The sequence below is a fragment of the Mytilus galloprovincialis genome, chromosome 8 (genome assembly GCF_965363235.1).
Source record: "Mytilus galloprovincialis chromosome 8, xbMytGall1.hap1.1, whole genome shotgun sequence".
Lineage (NCBI taxonomy): Eukaryota > Metazoa > Mollusca > Bivalvia > Mytilida > Mytilidae > Mytilus > Mytilus galloprovincialis.
Window position 1 is genome coordinate 7,650,240 of NC_134845.1, and position 19,809 is coordinate 7,670,048.

The 19,809-nt window shown below is 31.8% G+C and overlaps 1 protein-coding gene across 1 annotated transcript in view; it reads left to right on the forward strand.

Annotated features, from left to right (window-relative positions):
- Nucleotides 1–19,809, forward strand: part of LOC143084976 (uncharacterized) — a 170,965-nt gene that overhangs the window by 39,700 nt on the left and 111,456 nt on the right. The window contains exons 18-29 of the mRNA XM_076261084.1: nt 316–527; nt 1,288–1,420; nt 1,776–2,009; nt 2,260–2,454; nt 2,908–3,039; nt 8,616–8,826; nt 9,546–9,578; nt 14,184–14,378; nt 15,091–15,305; nt 17,092–17,327; nt 17,838–18,012; nt 19,384–19,502. Coding sequence (XP_076117199.1) covers nt 316–527; nt 1,288–1,420; nt 1,776–2,009; nt 2,260–2,454; nt 2,908–3,039; nt 8,616–8,826; nt 9,546–9,578; nt 14,184–14,378; nt 15,091–15,305; nt 17,092–17,327; nt 17,838–18,012; nt 19,384–19,502 — 2,090 coding nt within the window. The remainder of the gene's footprint in view (nt 1–315; nt 528–1,287; nt 1,421–1,775; nt 2,010–2,259; nt 2,455–2,907; nt 3,040–8,615; nt 8,827–9,545; nt 9,579–14,183; nt 14,379–15,090; nt 15,306–17,091; nt 17,328–17,837; nt 18,013–19,383; nt 19,503–19,809) is intronic.

Here is a 19,809-nt window from a genome sequence, read left to right on the forward strand (position 1 = left end):
TTTTCTGACATTGCAATATCAAATGCTCTCAAATTTTGTAATTTATAGTAGTTATTTTCTATTGTGATTTAAACTGCATCTCCTAACTTTCAAATTGGGGACTTAGTTATTTTTCAGTAGATTTCACAAAATACAGTACCTATTTGAATCTTTAGTCAACTTTTAAGCATATTCTTTATCAGAGTTGAACTTTATCTTATTTTTAGACTTTGTATAAGGGAAGTTATATAAATAGTTTGTGGGAAACAGTATGTATGTGCTTTTTAGTTAATTTAGCTTTCATTGTATATAGTTTGACAATTTTTATCAATTTAGCAAAATGACAAGAAAAAGAAGAAGAAGTCTGAGAAGGAAGAAGGTCAGAAGAACGAGAAAGTTCCATGTCCTAATTTTAAAGATTGTGAATTTATTGTTGTGGAAGTGGGAAAGACAGAGGGGAAATTACAACTTATTGAGGAACAGCTAAAAGGCGATAAGTTCCAAAGTACATTAGAAACGATGGCCACATCTATTGAATATTATGAAAAGTAGGTATTATTGACTGCAATAAAATTCTACTGTTCACTTAAAAGTTATATGTTCTTTTTAAGTTTGCATGTTATTTATAGCTAAAGTAGGAAGTAAATCTAAAGGCCACACCAGCTCTTGGCACAAATGATTCTGTTTGTTAATGTTTTGGACTTCATTTGTTGACGTCTAGTCTATGTGTTAGTTTAGTTATTATATTCTTAACTCAAAATTGATCTTTATTTCAAAGTCCTAATTTATTAGATAAAACAGAAAATCAGTGTAACATATCTAATAATTATGATTAGTTGTTAAACCTCTCATTTTCCTGTAACCCAAAGGGTTGATTGGGTATAGAAGTAAAACCCTCACCAGGTTGGCAGGATGAAAAAATAAACAGCCACATATGGTCAGAATTGGACTTATATGATGCCTCATATATAGATATCTTTCTTAGGGGTCAGTAGGGTGGCCTGTTGCAATAGAAATTTTCTGCCCTAGCCAACATAATATCCTCATTTCCAGGGGCAGTCCAAATTCCCGTTTTCACCTTGGTTTAAAAATTGGCAGAACCTAACTAAACATTATTGTATTAATTGTAAACTTGATCTTGTTTTGAACATGCATGATGAAGTAATTGCCACTGGATGTTAACCAAGCAACAATCAATCAATTTTTTTTTGTTTTGACAGTCTTGAAATTAATTTATGAGTGCATTTTGAGTGTATGTATTCAGAAAGATCCTTTAAAATGTGATTGCTTTTTTTTTTATTTGAAAAGGAGTTTCAAAGATTTGGATCTACTTGACCAGAACAAATATGCTTCACTGTGCCAGGCAAAAGAGAAAATTGAAGGCTTGGTAAACAATTTCAGTAGGATTCAGTATATGTCCTTAGATCTTACAACGGGAAAGGTAAGACCACCCATAAAACAGCGTACCAAATTTACAGGTACAAACAAACTAGATGCTCCTTATATAGGAGTTACTACTCATTATTTCAGAGCTATTTAAAATAACATATAGAAGTAACAGTTTTGACATTATTTTTATGGTAACAAGAAGTCTGCATTTTCCTCTCATATATTCTAATAATTTTATGGGATAAAGTAATGTATTAATTAATAAAAACTTCATTAAGCCAGTTTTTCTATTGAAATTTAAAATTATTTTATTGCGTAATTTAAAAATTAAGATAACCTATGTTTGTAATTAAGAATAATAACTTGTTTATATCATGACCCTGACTGATGATTGTATTTGTTTGCAGGGAATGGATAAAGTACTGGAAAGAGTAACTGATACTATGGACTGTCGCAAACTACACCAAGAAGTAAAATATAACATCCCAAAGAAATGTCAAGGTCATATACAAACAATCATGAAGGAATTGAAAAAAGAAAAAGTGATAGAATTTGGTACAGGACTCACAATGTATGAAGAAAAAACATTGAAAATGGAAGGACATGAATTCTTACAGATTGCTAGGTTACTACATGAACAGGTAAACAAAGAAGTGTATGATCAGTTGAATCCTTTTTGTGCAACAAAATCTATTTAATTTTAATCAAATATATGTAAAAATGAAATGTCCTTTTTCGACAAAAAATATCTTCTATGAAATTAAATGTATCCACAATAAATAAATATGACTAAAATCAGATGACAGTAAGACAGCAAACCAACAGTATTGTCATCTGTACTGATCAGAATCTGTTATATTTACCTAGCTAACATGTTGTGTTTCTATATAGGGAAAACTAGCATTGCTCCAGCTTGGTTCAAGGACAATAGTGGCTGACATTGAATACCTGCAGTCTATGTTAGATAAGTTAGAAAGGATGTCTGACATGGTGAAATGTGGTAACCTGTCTACAGCAATCAGTGAGGCATCACATGTCTGGACAAGTGAAACCGTCATGTCTCATTTCACAGCCGAAGCAGGAAAGGTATAATAAATTGTTTATATTTAAAAACTTCAGAAATAGTAGCAGAAAACATACATACATGTTTTCTAAGAGGCTAAACAATTTTGCCTTTTTATGATTTGACATTATTTACGTCTTCAAAACAGTAATATATCAACAGTTGAGTCGTGTCAATGATCACTGGAAATATTTAAATCTATGGAAACATCACCATGTTCATAAAAAGTCAACAAGTTGGTCGACCTATATATAAGGATACGCTTAAAAAATAAATAAAGAATGGAAACTTTTGCCTGGATAAAAAAAAAATATGTCAAAATAGGTGCAATTTGCAATTGGGTACCCTCACATTATATGTTTTTTTTAGTAAATTTTAGAATTTTAATTGAAATATTTGACACCATAAAATAATTGAAATATTTATTGAAAAAATTTTAGAATTGAAAAAAAATGGATGCTCTTTCTGTTTTACAGATTTCTGTTTTGATGGAGATTTTACAAGACTACTTTGGTTTGGTTGAGGTGCCTGTGTGGAGACATGTTCCAGAGGATACACAGTTCTTGTATACAACACTAGATAACCTATCTACAGCACCTATACCTCTGGTAAGATTTCATTGGGAAATGATACAGAAAAAAACATTAAACACAATATTGTTAAAAAATGATACTCATATCAGAATGTGTTCTCATAGATTCATATGCAAGATTAATTTAGTTATATTTCCAGGGAAATATGAAAAAAAGCAATATAGGATAGTTAAAAAAAATAATTATCAATTGTGTCTTGTTTTAAACAGTTATTAATTAAGTTTTGAGATTAAATGATAGAAAACAATTTACTAGATGGTGAATTACAAAAAGTGATTGCTTCTTACATAACAAGAAATCAATTATGGTATATACAATATAAAACCTTATTTAAATAGAGAATAATACATGGCAAAATCCGTATCATATGTCGTATCATCCCGAGACATCAATATCAGCCCAAGGGCCTTTAGGCCCGAGGGATGATATTGGTCGAGGGTGATACGGCATGTGATACGGATTTTGCCATGTATTATACGCTTTATCATATATTTCAACAGAAGAGTATTATATTATATGAACTGTTTTCTGATCCCGATAGATTAGCACTGGGTTACCTTCAGTTCTGCTTTTGTCTTGGTTCAAAGCCTTAAAATAACTGCTTATACAAAGCACCTGGGTTACCTTACCATTTGCCTGCTGCTGTTTTAAAAATATTTTGTTTATTATTGTATTTATTTGAGTGTTTTGTATTTTTTATAGTTGCATTTAGTGTGCCAAAAAATATGCAAACTTGATGTTCGTGACGTCACATAAAATATGAAAACTTGACGTTCGGGACGTCACATACCAAACAATGATGTCATTCAAAAAATTTACCTATTTTGCGGAAATTTTTTCTTAAGCAAAAAAAAAAAAAACAAAAAACTTGTGTAGAAAAATAAAAAAAAAAAAAAAGGTATGCGATACGGGTTTTACCATGCGATACGGGGTATGCGATACGGGTTTAGCTATGCGATACGGGGTATGCGATACAGGGTAGGTGATACAGACTGGAAAAACAACCTTTATTAGATATACAAAATAGCTGTATTTTGTACTAAATATATGATAAATGTAAGTACAATTTTTTGGAAATTATAGGCGGGCAGCTATCTGGTTCTGTCAACCAGTATCTTAGAAAGATGCATATATATGGTACATAATATTTTACTACCATCAGAAAGTGTGGACGGAAAAAGGGTGCTTTAAGTATATGTAGTTTGATTGTGCAATTTAAATCGTTATATTTATATTTTAGCATACCAACTAGTATTCTACCATAATATTGTATCTGTAATCTGAATTTTTTTATTTTACATGAAGATGTTTATTGGTAAGAAGATATTTTCCTTGAAAGCTAGATCAAAGCATGACTTAATTGCTATCAATGTAAACTGCTTGAGCCTAGGTGTCTACTAACAAAATATTATGGAAAGCCTACTTGTATTTGTTCAGTAGTTGGAAATTTAGGTGAAAATGACAATATTTTCTTCTTCGTCACTATATTTGAAGACTTAACTCCAATATATTACAAATTGTTGACAAAAATATTATTCTCTCCCTTGCATAGTAAAGGGGACATTGTGTTCTCCATTGTGTGCTTCTGTCTATTTGTTGTTTTGTAAGTAATTTATTTTATCTCTATTATTAGATTGGAGTGTACATTTAATGTAGTTTACGAACATGATCTAATGATGTCATTATGGCATGAACCTGCATAAACATAAGTCAGATAAGGGTTTTGACCTATATTTCTGGGTTTAACGAACATGATAGAACTGCAAAATCAAAATAATGTAAAATTTCTACTGTGTCAATTCTACCTCTATAAAATGTTCCTTTTTTGTTAATGAAAGGTAGACATCTATGTAAGCTAATACATATAAAGATTGCTAGTAAGTACTGCAGTAAAAGCATGGTCTTCAGTTTGCATATAAAGAGCTTTAATATATACTGGTTATAGATATCATAAATGTCTGGTAAATTGTTAGTAAGGCAGTAAAAGCATGGTCTACAGCAGGCATGTAAAGAGCTTTGATATATTCTGGTTATAGATATCATAAATGTGTGGTAAATTGTTAGTAAGGCAGTAAAAGCATGGTCTACAGCAGGCATGTAAAGAGCTTTAATATATACTGGTTATAGATATCATGAATGTCTGGTAAATTGTTAGTAAGGCAGTAAAAGCATGGTCTACAGCAGGCATGTAAAGAGCTTTGATATATTCTGGTTATATATATTATAACTGTGTGGTAAATGTATTAAAATGATACAGCAACTTCTCAACTGTTTTTATACGCCCGTCGTCTTTTAGACGGGACGTATTATGGTATACCGTTGTCCATCCGTCCGTCCATCCGTCCGTCCGTCTGTCCGTCCGTCCGTCCGTCGTCCACACTTCGGACAATAACTCAAAAACACTTTCACCAATTTCCATGAAACTTAAGTGAATTGTTTATATCTATTGACGTAAGCTCCCTTTAGTTTTTTTTTAATTTCAGATTTTAAGTTTTGGATTTATGGGGCTTTATTCATAAAAAAGGGGGGATTTTCAACACTTCGGACAATAACTCAAAAAGGCTTTCACCAATGTCCATGAAACTTTGGTGAATTGTTTATATCTATTGATGTAAGCTCCCTTTCAATTTTTATAAATTTCAGATTTTAAGTTTTGGATTTATGGGGCTTTATTTATAAAAAAAAGGGGGATTTTTAACACTTTGGACAATAACTCAAAAAGGCTTTCACCAATGTCCATGAAACTTTGGTGAATTGTTTATATCTATTGATGTAAGCTCCCTTTCAATTTTTATAAATTTCAGATTTAACATTTCAGTGTTATGAATTTTTATGCTTAAAAAAGGGAGGATTTTCCAATTTTGGGACAATAACTAACACTTTCACAAAATTTTATGCAACTTTGATAAATTGTTTATATCTATTGACATAAGCTCCCTTTCCATTTTTATAAATTTTAGATTTTAAGTTTTCTTAAGTAATGAATTTTTATACTTAAAAAAAGGGGGATTTTATGAAACTTTGGTGAATATATTAATGTAACATTCCTTTTGATTTGTATATATATTTCTAGTTAATCATATAAATTCATTTAAAGCATAAAAGACAAGTTAAAAGAGCAACGGGCGTATCATGCGCTAAAGCGCAGCCCTTTATTGTATATAAGGTCAAAACTGCATGTGAAATAGAACGGTCTTAGTAACTTAGAATTTAACATTGGCAATTTATCAACATCTGTATAATTTCCAAGAGAATCAACACCTGGGTATTTAAAAGAAAAACAACACTGGGATATTTCTAAAGAAAACAATATCTGAATGTTTTTAGACAGAAGAACACATGGATATTTTTAGAGAGAACAACACATGGATATTTCTAGAGAGAAGAACACATGAACATTTCTAGAGAGAAAAACACATAGATATTTTTAAAGAGAACAACACATAGATTTTTTAAAAGATAACAACACATAGATATTTCTATAGAGAACAACACCTGGATATTTCTAGAGAGAACAACATCTGGATATTTCTAGAGAGAACAACACCTGGATATTTCTAGAGAGAACAACATCTGGATATTTTTAAAGAGAACAAAACCTGGACATTTCTATAGAGAACAACACCTGGATATTTCTAGAGAGAACAACATCTGGATATTTCTATAGAGAACAACACCTGGATATTTCTAGAGAGAACAACACCTGGACATTTCTAGAGAGAACAACACCTGGATATTCCTAGAGAGAACACCATCTAGATATTTCAAGGGAGAAGAACACATGAATAATTCTAGAGAGAACAACACCTGGATATTTCTAGAGAGAACACCATCTAGATATTTCAAGGGAGAAGAACACATGAATAATTCTAGAGAGAACAACACCTGGATATTTCTAGAGCTGAATATTTCTATAGAGAAGAACACATTGATATTTCTAGAGGGAATCAACAGCTTGATATTTCTGGAGAAAAATAACACATGGATATTTCTAGGAAGAACAACACATGGATATTTTTTAAGGGAGAACACACTAAAGATATCTTTTTAGAGAGAACAACACAGGGATATTTCAAAAGAGAACAACACCTGGATATTTCTATAGAGAACAACACAGTGATATTTCTAGAGAGGAACAACACAGTGATATTTCTAGACAGAACAACACAGTGATATTTCTAGAGAGGAACAACATCTGGATAATTTGAGAGAGAACACATGGATATTTTTTTAGAGAGAACAAATCATTGATATTTTTAGAGAGAACAACACTTGGATATATTTTCGAGAAAAGAACACCTGACTAATTTTTTTAGAAACACCATCTGGATATTTCTAGGGAGAAGAACACATGGATATTTTTTTTTAGAGAGAACAGCACCTAGATATTTCTAGAAAGAACAACACATGGATATTTCAGGAGAGAACAACACCTGGATATTTCTATAGAGAACAACACCTGGATATTTCTAGAGAGAACAACACCTGGACATTTCTAGAGAGAACAACACCTGGATATTCCTAGAGAGAACACCATCTAGATATTTCAAGGGAGAAGAACACATGAATAATTCTAGAGAGAACAACACCTGGATATTTCTAGAGCTGAATATTTCTATAGAGAAGAACACATTGATATTTCTAGAGGGAATCAACAGCTTGATATTTCTGGAGAAAAATAACACATGGATATTTCTAGGAAGAACAACACATGGATATTTTTTAAGGGAGAACACACTAAAGATATCTTTTTAGAGAGAACAACACAGGGATATTTCAAAAGAGAACAACACCTGGATATTTCTATAGAGAACAACACAGTGATATTTCTAGAGAGGAACAACACAGTGATATTTCTAGACAGAACAACACAGTGATATTTCTAGAGAGGAACAACACAGTGATATTTCTAGACAGAACAACACAGTGATATTTCTAGAGAGGAACAACATCTGGATAATTTGAGAGAGAACACATGGATATTTTTTTAGAGAGAACAAATCATTGATATTTTTAGAGAGAACAACACTTGGATATATTTTAGAGAAAAGAACACCTGACTAATTTTTTTAGAAACACCATCTGGATATTTCTAGGGAGAAGAACACATGGATATTTTTTTTTAGAGAGAACAGCACCTAGATATTTCTAGAAAGAACAACACATGGATATTTCAGGAGAGAACAACACCTGGATATTTCTAGAGAGAACATCACCTGGATATTTCTAGAGAGAACAACAGTTGGATATTCCTAGAGAGAACAACAGTTGGATATTCCTAGAGAAAACACCATCTAGATATTTCAAGGGAGAAGAACACATGAATAATTCTAGAGAGAACAACACCTGGATATTTCTAGAGAGAACAACACATGTATATATATATATATATATATATATTTTTTTTTAGCGAGAACAACACAAGGATATTTCACTGCAATGTAAACACTGTTTGTAGAGAGTTCCAGGGTGAAATATAAGTTACAAAAAATTTCATTTCTTAAAAATGTATTCTAATTTCAGAGAGAGTTTAAAGGTGATAAAGAAATAACCAAGGATTTCAAAGCTATGAAAATGTTTTTTAATTGCAGAGAGAATTCTGGGGTGAAGGAGAAAGAACAAAGAATTTCATTGCTATGCAGAAAACATTTAGCTTCATCCACTCAATATCTGATCATACATTAGCTGCAGTCCTGTCGTCTGCTACCAAATATGGTCGTACATTACTGATAACACCAGAAGGTGCTGTTTTCCAGATAGGATGTGTACAGACTGTTATTGCTAGCCATAAAGGGCTGTTGGGTAGGTTTTATGCTTTCACTTAAAAGATTTGCTCTGTTTGTTGGAATGCTGATATTTTCCAGATTATTGCACAATTTTAGATTTTTGAATTATTTTTAGCTTGAGTTCACTTGCCATTCTTTATCTTGATTCATTGTTAAGCGTTCAGAGATTGGTCTCATGAATCTAAATATTTGAAAGCCCTCAATACTCTTGAATTTAGCTAACATTAATAAGAGGTTACTGATAAGGTTTAAGTTTTGAAGTAATAGGCAATATTATTGGTCAATAACTTACATGATATAGCTGTTGTAACTTAAATTAAAAGTCAATCTATGAAAATCTGATAAAGAACCAGTAGATTGTACATTTAAGATCCCTTGTCAAGAGTATGGTTCAATTGTTAAAAAAAATAATAATGGTCAACTAAGATTTCAATGCAAGAAATTAAAAAAACCAAACTTTTAAGGACCAATTAAAATCCAGCAGATAGCAATGTTACGGCTAGTAAATTATAGTTGATTACCCAAACAGCACCTCTCCATATATTCTGGTAACCCAAATGTCATGTTTTTATTGAGTCCAATTAGTTATGAGTAGAAGCAGTATGAGTACATGTATCATGCTTAACATGTCCAGAGTAAAGTTGAAAGTATACCTGCATGTTTAATAATATTTTTTTTAACATGTTTTATATCCTGTTAATGTATATGAATGTATGTATATAATACTGATTTCAGACCTGATTTATCATGAATTACAACCTTCATTTGGTAAGATAAAACCTTTTCAAAGTTGAAATTATACGATATGTATTTTTGCTTCAGTTATAGAAAAAACTTGAAGACTTATTACTGTTACACTAATAAAATTTGTCTTTTTTAGACCTGCTTGTCACAGGCACTTGTCTTTGATAAAGACTTACCTATTTACATTGATATAGCGCAAGGCACCTAACTCAAATCATTGAGAAATAACACTTGGTTGTAAAATTTTGTTACATTTTGATTCTGTGTTGTCTATCCAACTGAAAATTGGAATGTCATAAGTCGCTATACAAAATTATCTACAATATGACAATTTCACTTTGACAAAGCAAATAGTTTACAGATCACCCCCTTTTAAAGACTAATTGCTACCAATGATTCCTGCAACAGAAATAAGCATGTCATACATCATCTTGTTGATAATTTAATGCAGATTTATGACATGACAAGTTTTAGTTGTATAGACAACCATGGAATAGAAATATATCAAAAGTTCATGATTTAATGTCAAGTTTTCAAAAACATGAGTTGGATTTTGGTACCTTGTGTTACATTGAGGTTTACAGGCTTAAAAAAAGCCAACAGAGACAATGGCCTGTGCTGCTATGCTTGTGGCTATTTAAACTGCTTTTCTATGAAATTATTTAAGTTACAAAAACTGAAAAGGATGATGTAGATATATGCTCCTGACATATTTTATAAGGTATTCAAGGGTTACAATTTATGCCTTCCTTTGCCCTTAATGTTTTATTAATATCACATATTTTTCAGGACCCAACTGTTTAAACACCACAACTTGCGAGTTGTACAAAACTTGAAAATGATTTATCAATTTGTTGTACAATTATGGTTAAATATTCATACCAATTACAGTGAGTTGACTGTTAGTGTTGCTCTCCACCAATTGCAATTCATTCAAAATTTTGACCCAATTGCAATTTGTTTTATAAAATCAAATTGTTCAACTGGTCAGAACTTTGAACCAACTGCTATCGAAAACCACAGACAAGTCATGAAAGTGCAAGGTGATAAAATAAAACATACTTACAATCCTATAAGACTTTTACTCCACTGTAATTATGTTGTGACAAAATTAGTTTATCAGTTTGTATAGTTATATTATATTCATTTCCATGCTGATCAGTTTGTATAGTTTATTATATTCATTTCCATGCTGAAGGGGAACTGTTTATTTTGAATTGCTATTAAATTGTCCAAACTAAGCTTTCATATAGTTTATCTTTCTAAAAGTATTCTATATTTATAAGAATCAGATATCATTTTAAATAAAACATCATATATTCAGTAAAATATGTGTGAAATAACAATATGCTATTGATAAGTTTTCAGGGGAGATAACCTAAAATAGGCAAGGATTGTGCCTGATATTCATATGATGAAATCATAATCTTTCAATCAGTTTAATTGAAGTCTGGAGCTGGCATGTCAGTTAACTGCTAGTAGTCTGTTGTTATTTATGTATTATTGTCATTTTGTTTATTTTCTTTGGTTACATCTTCTGACATCAGACTCGGACTTCTCTTGAATTGAATTTTAAATGTGTGTATTGTTATGCATTTACTTTTCTACATTGGCTAGAGGTATAGGGGGAGGGTTGAGATCTCATAAACATGTTTAACCCACTGCATTTTTGCGCCTGTCCCAAGTCAGGAGCCTCTGGCCTTTGTTAGTCTTGTATTTTTTTAATTTTAGTTTCTTGTGTACAATTTGGAAATTAGTATGGCGTTCATTATCACTGAACTAGTATATATTTGTTTAGGGGCCAGCTGAAGGACGCCTCCGGGTGCGGGAATGTCTCCCTACATTGAAGACCTGTTAGTGACCTTCTGCTGTTGTTTTTTCTATGGTCGGGTTGTTGTCTCTTTGACACATTCCCCATTTCCATTCTCAATTTTATATTTATAAGAATCAGACATTATGTGAATTAAAACATTTCATATTCAGTAAAATATGTGTAAAATTGCAATATATGTTTGTAGGAAGTTTCCATGGGGGAGATAATAACTTTTCTTTCAAAAAGTCTTTATTCAAAAGAATAATATTTTAGGTTATCTCCCCTGAAAACTTATCAATAGCATATTGTTATTTCACACATATTTTACTGAATATATGATGTTTTATTTAAAATGATATCTGATTCTTATAAATATAGAATACTTTTAGAAAGAAAAACTATATGAAAGCTTAGTTTGGACAATTTTATAGCAATTCAAAATAAACAGTTCCTCTTCAGCATGGAAATGACTATAATATATCTATACAAACTGATAAACTAATTTTGTCACAACATCATTAAAGTGGAGTTAAAGTCTTATAGGATTGTAAGTATGTTTTATTTTATCACCTTGCACTTTCACATTTTGACTGAACAATTTGTTCAATATTCTGACCAGTTGAACAATTTGGTGTAATAAAACAAATTGCAATTGGGTCAAAATTTTGAATGAGTATTATAAGATAAACATGTGTATAAAAAAACAGCTTCTTTTAGAATGACAATCTAGCAATACGAAAATTATAACTAACTTATTTTATGTGTGATTTCCTTCTTGATTACTTATGGTTCATAAGAAATTTCAGATTTGATAATGCATGTATTTTTCAATTTCCTACAGTATGGTGCAGGAAATTTCATATACAATGTACTAACTATAAAATTAAATATTTAATGGTTGTTATTTTTTTATGGAAAGGAAGAAAATGACATTTATTTTTTCTAACCTGGCATATAATTCTTTTTCTGAGTTTTTTGTTAATTGTTTGAATTAATTGTCTCATTTTGACAAAGTCGCCAAAGTTTGACTTTTGCATGCTTTTCTCTGTCAAATGAAAAACCTGATAAACCATCAAACATAATTTCTACAGTTCCGATATTGTTTAAAGTCAGTTTCAGGGAAACCCTATTGAAACATCAACAATATTTCATATGCAGTTGTAAATATCATAGTCATTTATTTTGAAACTTTTGTGATGTGACATGTTGAGTTTCTGTAAATTCAGAAATTATTGTGAGGTTTTTATTATTGCGAAAAATGTGACAGAGTTGTAAACGCAATAATTTAAACTCTCATTTTGAAATATTTTATATGAATTAAAAAGGGTTTTTCTCAAAATCGTAAAAATTGAAATCGCATTAAAGTCTAAAATGACAAAATCGCAATAATAAATGCACGAAATAATTTCTGAATTTACTACAGTAGGTTAGTTAAAAGTAAACCCCTTATAATAAGTCAATGGTATTTTGGTAGGCAGTTGTTTACTCACTGGTATTTCTGACTTCAACAAAGATGATTTGGTTCTTAGTGGCACCTTTAGGTTCATTAACTTTGAATGTACTGCATAGTTTTATTGAATCTGTTAAAGTATTGACATTTAAATTTCAACATTTGCATAATAATATCAAAATTACATGAAGGCAAGACATATTTCTGTGTCAACAGTTTATTTTAATTTGTTTTTGCAATGGCTGCACATAATTTAATTATTGTTATGATAATCATTGTTTTAATTTGACATTTACATTGTTTTATTGTATAAACTTTTTGTTTGACATGATGCTCTCCATTGAAATACTCAGCATTGGAAGTTTGTGTTATCAAATCAATTAAACACAGCTGCAATGATGAAGAACAGCATCAAGTTTGGCTGTAGAATATCAACATTTACATACAAGAACAATATCTTGAGCCATAAGGAGTATCTTTATCAAACTCAGTATGATGATGCCCTATTGTATGAGAAAGACATAGTTTGATTTACTTGATAATGACCCACATGTACTTGATAATGACCCACATGTACTTGACAATGACCCACATGTACTTGATAATGACCCACATGTAGGTTTCTGAATGTTATCTTTTTAAAACATATTTTAAACTTTCACCATATTTAATTTGAAAAATTCCCAAAGATTGCGGAAGGACCTATGAATTATTGTAGGCACTAGGTCAGAAAGTTTAAGCCAAAAATGAGGTTTTTTTGTATCTTTATAGAATAATGCACATTTCTGTGAAAAAAGACCACAGTTGATTTTGATGTTAGTAAGGCCTATCCTCAAATTACATCAATGGTTGATAGACTGAATGAAATATTTCATTATTTGACATAATTTAAAAACAGGCTTCACAGTCTGCATCATACTAGGCAGACTTGCTTATGCAATCATGGTGCTTTTATCATGTTAACATATGTCTGCAGGGGGGATATAGCATGTCTTGTAACTGATCTGTTGGCCAATCTATCTCTCTCAAATACTAACAGAGTATCCTGTAGATTGTTTTCTTGTTTGCCATGGCAAGACCTTTACCTGGTGTTGGAACTCAGGAAGGGTCATCAGTTCCCATTCCACTAGTAGCACCTGTCATATTACTCTGATGAAAATACATTGATGAGTCATATATTCAGTTTATTTCAGTATGACTTAACTACACCTTACATTCAACCACCTTATCTTAGTTTTAAACTTTATACAATTCCCCCAAATAAGAAAACTTGATATAGTTGCTATGCCAATAAAGTTCACGATTTTATATTGATCATTTTAAGATATGTAGTATATTTGTCAGTGAAGCCATTTTGTTTTTCCAGAAAATAGTGTGATAACAATAGAATCCAAGTGTTACTTACCAGACATGAAGGTTGGACCAGTGGATGAGCTTACAGAGACATATGTCAGGGAATATACTTGGAACATCTTTTGTTTGTATACAGACTTGTTGGAAAAAGTTCTGAAACAAAAAAATATAATATACCTTCAAACTGGAGAGGCACCTACAGATCTAGGTTAGAAATTATTCATTTTACTATTCACCACAGTTGAATATTAATATGTTAATATATATTATCCTGATCACACATTTTTGGGGGTTGTGCCTTCATTTTAAATCAGTATAGATATAAGGAGATGTGTTAGGATTGCCAATAAGCGTCCAACTACAAGAAACAGTAGGGCTTGGATGTTTAGTGTTTGATACTCTTCAAATGTGGATGAAAATTTCCATTAATTAAAACCACAGATAAGTTAAGTAAATCTAAAAAATCTAACATGGAAACTATTTTTGGGGAGGTGGACTTGTAAAAATATTCCATATTAATTCTTATGACATGAATATCTTCTTCATTTCTTATTACATTGTCTTTAAATTTGTTTGATAGTTTGCACACAGTAAAAACTTGAACTTAATGATACATAAAATCTGGAATAAGGATAAATTTTAATATTCTTAATTAATCATTAGGGACTAGAGTAGTTTTGACTGCTCACTAAAAATCTTTAGTTATACTACCCAAAATCAATCTTATGGATTGAAAACAACAGTTTTTAATGGTGCTACAGTAGTAATGAAGTATGAACAAACAAAATTTACGGGCTTGTTTTAGTTTCAAGAGATGTACTGTGCCATACTTCCTTTTTATAAATTTGTAAAAGTATGAGAAATGTATTTCTCTGATTGCAATTATAGAACACAAATAATGTTGATTTCTTGTTTTGTAGCGAACTTATCAGTGGGATGTAAACACACCTGGAAGCACATTCCTGGCAAGGCTAACCAATCTATCTGTACCATGTGTAACAAATGTTGTGACCAGGGCAGGAAGTGTAAATACAACAGAATTATGGGAAATAATCTAAGAGAATGTCTGTGTAAGACTTCATCTCCAGGATGTGTAGATTGTGGAATATGTATTGATTGTGCTGCTGATTTATGGGTAAATAATTCAAATATATATTTTAAAAAAAAATAAGTCAGTTCTTCAAATACCCTTTTGACAGTCATTCAATATATTTTTCTAAGAGAAAGAGTATTCCAATATTTGATTTTGAGTAACACACAAAGTGGTAATTTCCCATACCAGGTGTGAGGGCTTTAAATTGAAGTCAGATAAAATTCCAATGTCGTCAATGAACTGTCATTGCAGAAACATGTTATGAATGAACTGTAAAAAAAATCCCTTGTTGTGAATAAATTAGAATAAGATTAAATTGAGAATGGAAATGGGGAATGTGCCAAAGAGACAACAACCCGAACATAGAGAAAAACAACAGAAGAAGGTCACCAACAGGTCTTCAATGTAGAAATTCCCGCAGGCAGAAGGCGTCCTTCAGCTGGCCCCTAAACAAATATATACTAGTTCAGTGATAATAAACGCCTTACTAATTTCCAAATTGTACACAAGAAACTAAAATTAAAATAATACAAGACTAACAAAGGCCAGAGGCTCCTGACTTGGGACAGGTGCAAAAATGCGGCGGGGTTAAACATGTTTGTGAGATCTCAACCCTCCCCCTATACCTCTAGCCAATGTAGAAAAGTAAACACATAACAATACGCACATTAAAATTCAGTCCAAGAGAAGTCCAAGTCTGATGTCAGAAGATGTAACCAAAGAAAATAAACAAAATGACAATAATACATAAATAACAACAGACTACTAGCAGTTAACTGACATGCCAGCTCCAGACTTCAATTAAATTGACTGAAAGATTATGATTTCATCATATGAACATCGGGCACAATCCTTCCCGCTAGGGGTTTAGTATCATACCATCATAACATATATGAGAATCTAACTGTCAAGGTAAATAGTTATCAAAGGTACCAGGATTATAATTTAGTACGCCAGACGCGCGTTTCGTCTACATAAGACTCATCAGTGACGCTCATATCAAAATATTTATAAAGCCAAACAAGTACAAAGTTGAAGAGCATTGAGGATCCAAAATTCCAAAAAGTTGTGCCAAATACGGCTAAGGTTATCTATGCCTGGGATAAGAAAATCCTTAGTTTTTCGAAAAATTCAAAGTTTTGTAACAGGAAATTTATTAAAATGACCACATTATTGATATTCATGTCAACACCAAAGTGTTGACTACTGGGCTGGTGATACCCTCGGGGACGAAACGTCCACCAGCAGTGGCATCAACCCAGTGGTGTAAATAGTTATCAAAGGTACCAGGATTATAATATTAGTACGCCAGACGCGCGTATCATCTACATAAGACTCACTCAGTGACGCTCATATCAAAATATTTATAAAGCCAAACAAGTACAAAGTTGAAGACACCTGTTCTGAATTTACTGTCAAAGGTAAACAACTGTTGCAAATGAACTGCCAAAGGTAGATAACTGTTGTGAAAGAACTGTTAATTATAAGCCAATGTTGTGAATGAACTGCCAAAGGTAGATAACTGTTGTGAATGAACTGCCAAAGGTAGATAACTGTTGTGAATTAACTGTTAATTGTAAACAAATGTTGTGAATGAACTGCCAAAGGTACACACCTGTTTTGAAAAGGTTGCTGATGAAAACAAATGTTCTGAATGAACTGCCAACTTAAATATCTGTTGCAAATTTGTGTATTATTTGATTTGATATAAGTTTTTTGGTGCATGATACTGAAATGTTTGTTTTGTTCTAATATACCTAACAACATTTTTGTATTTGATACTTGTAATAAAAATTCTAATTGTTTGACATTTTGTTTACTATTGTAGAGTATTAGAAGTTATTTGAGACCTATGCCTATAACAGAAAAGAATTCCAAAGTAGTGAAAATAGAAAAAGTTGAAGTGAAACCATCAGATACAACAGAGGATAAAAATGTTCAGAAGAAAGTTACACCAGAAGAAACAAACAATGTCTTCTTACAGATCCCTCTAGATCCTGTCACTTTTAATGAGCTTGAATACCAGCACATCTCTGGTGGCAGCCTTGGAGTTGTTCTGAAAGAGTAGGTTGTCTGTAAAAGATTAAAACTCTGTAATACACAATCATATGATACAGAGTTTTAGAGCTTACAAAACTAATATATCTGGTATAGCTCAATACATCTTGATTAGTTTTTGCTGTGTTACACAAATATGATATAGATTATAATACTCACAAAACTTTTATCTTGCAGAACTTTATTAGTGTAAAAGCAATTTACCGTTAAACAATAGTTGCTTAACAATAGTTGCATGGTTGCAAAGATATCATTGGATACTTTCCTCTGATTTTAGTTTTGCTTTTTTATGCCCTCAATGTAGCGGAGGGGGCATTACGTTTTAACCTTGAACGTCTGTTTGTACATCCATCTGTCCGTACATCCCAAAATTGATTTCCTTTCTCTAAATTTTGTGTGCCTCAACCAAATGATATGTAACTTATACACAATGCTAATTACAACAAAACACTGATCAAGTTTGAATTTGTATCACCATTCTTCTTTTTGAAATACCTTAATGGATTTCTTATTTAGGATAGATGATGGTTCTTGTGTCAGCATTTTTCCAGGGAAAGCTACAACTTTATCGACTGATACAGATGAGCAAAAGATATCAGATAGAATTAAAGTTCTAATGAAACAAGCAACAGATAGCAAGTACAAAAGTACAGTGGGAGAAAGTCTGAAGCTGCGTATCACTGATCCCTTTGTAAGTATAATCAATGTTATTTAGATCAATTTGGAACAAACATTCAAATATCAAATTCAATACCTCATTGTTGAAGGTTATACATTGACATAAAGTTGTGAATGTCTATGTCATAAAGTCTTTTTTGGTGAGTTGCCTCATTGGCAATCATACCACATCGTCTTAATTTTTAAATATGAATTTTATAACATTTCAATTTCCAGTTAAAAAGCATTAAAGTGCTTGTGATAAACCTAAATTATTCCTAAGTTTTCATTTGAACCGATCTTAACGGATCTCCATGTTAGACATAATGGATGAATTTGTTTGGTCTTTAATAATTATTGCCACATTCGATGAGAGAGGAATTATAAGTACCTGAGCTCATCAAGTTTTGTTCTGTCATTCATGTTATGTACTCCATCATTCCACTGAGTTCAGTGCATGATTTATTATTCCCCACACTACAAAGAAGAATGAAGGAGAGGATATTGTTTTTTATACATCTATTGGTCAGTCCAGTCATTTTGGTTGTCTGATGTTAAAACAAATACTTTATATGGATAGCAACCTTTCTTAGATATATGTTCACTACCTGTAAGGTCAAGGTCAAGATCACATTTTTATGATGTTATATTTTTATGCCCCACCTACCATAGTTTTCAGGTCTATAAGTCTGTTTATCAATTTGTCTGTCCATTAGTTCGTTCATTCAATTGTTCATTTGTCCATCTGTCCCCCCTCAGGTTAGAGTTTTTGGTCAAGGTAGTTACTGATGAAGTTGATGTTCTATCTTATGAATTTAATGCTGAAACACAGTCCACTGAACATAGAAAACGATAATGGTAGTGGGGCATCCATATACTATTCTTGTTTGTTATGCCCCACCTATGATAGTAGAGGGGCATTATGTTTTCTGGTCTGTGCATCCGTTGTCTGTCCTTCCGTTAGTCCGTCTGTTTGTTCATTTGTTAATCTGTCCCGCTTCAGGTTAAAGTTTTTGGTCCAGGTTTTGATGAAGTTGAAGTTCAATCAACTTGAAACTTAGTACACATGTTCCCTATAATATGATGTTTCTAATTTTAGTGCCGAATTAAGAGATTTTACCCCAATTTCACTGAACATAGAAAATGATAGTATTTGTGGGGCATCTGTGTACTGGGGACACATTCTTGTTATGAATTTTGTATTTGCTAAACAGTGGTCTAACATTTACAATCAACACTACAATTTTACACTGTTACACTAATAGCATCTGTTGCAGGGAAGACAATGGTCTCAGTGGAAATACTTTATAAATTTTTGAACCTTGAAATTTTATTTTTTTCTCTCTGAAAATTTGTTGTTTATTTTCTTTGAAGGTATAAACACTTTGTTCAATTTATTTTGTAGAAATTGATTACGACAGGAGAAGACAAACTGGAAATTTCTGGGATTCAAGAGTCCAGAGTTGTCTACCATGCCAGTATTTGTAGGGAGATGAGTGTTAGTCATGAGTCAGGATTACTTTGGTAAGGTCACAGTAAATGACTTTAATGCTTCTGGCCCAAAACATTATATTTACTATACTCTAGACAATGATAGAAGAGACAAGATTCCAATTTATTTTCCTATTTGTCTCACGAAAGTAGTGGGGGATTAGTTTTGATGTATATGTCTGTCCATTCAAAACTCTGTATCTGGTTTAAGTTTTTACTTTATCACTGCCAGTCCTGTAGCAGGTTAAGTTTGGGCTTTTGTTGGGTTTAATGTTTCCTTCCTCTTCCATTCCTGTATCAGGTTTAAGTTTGGGCTTATGATTGGTTTAAGTTTGGACTT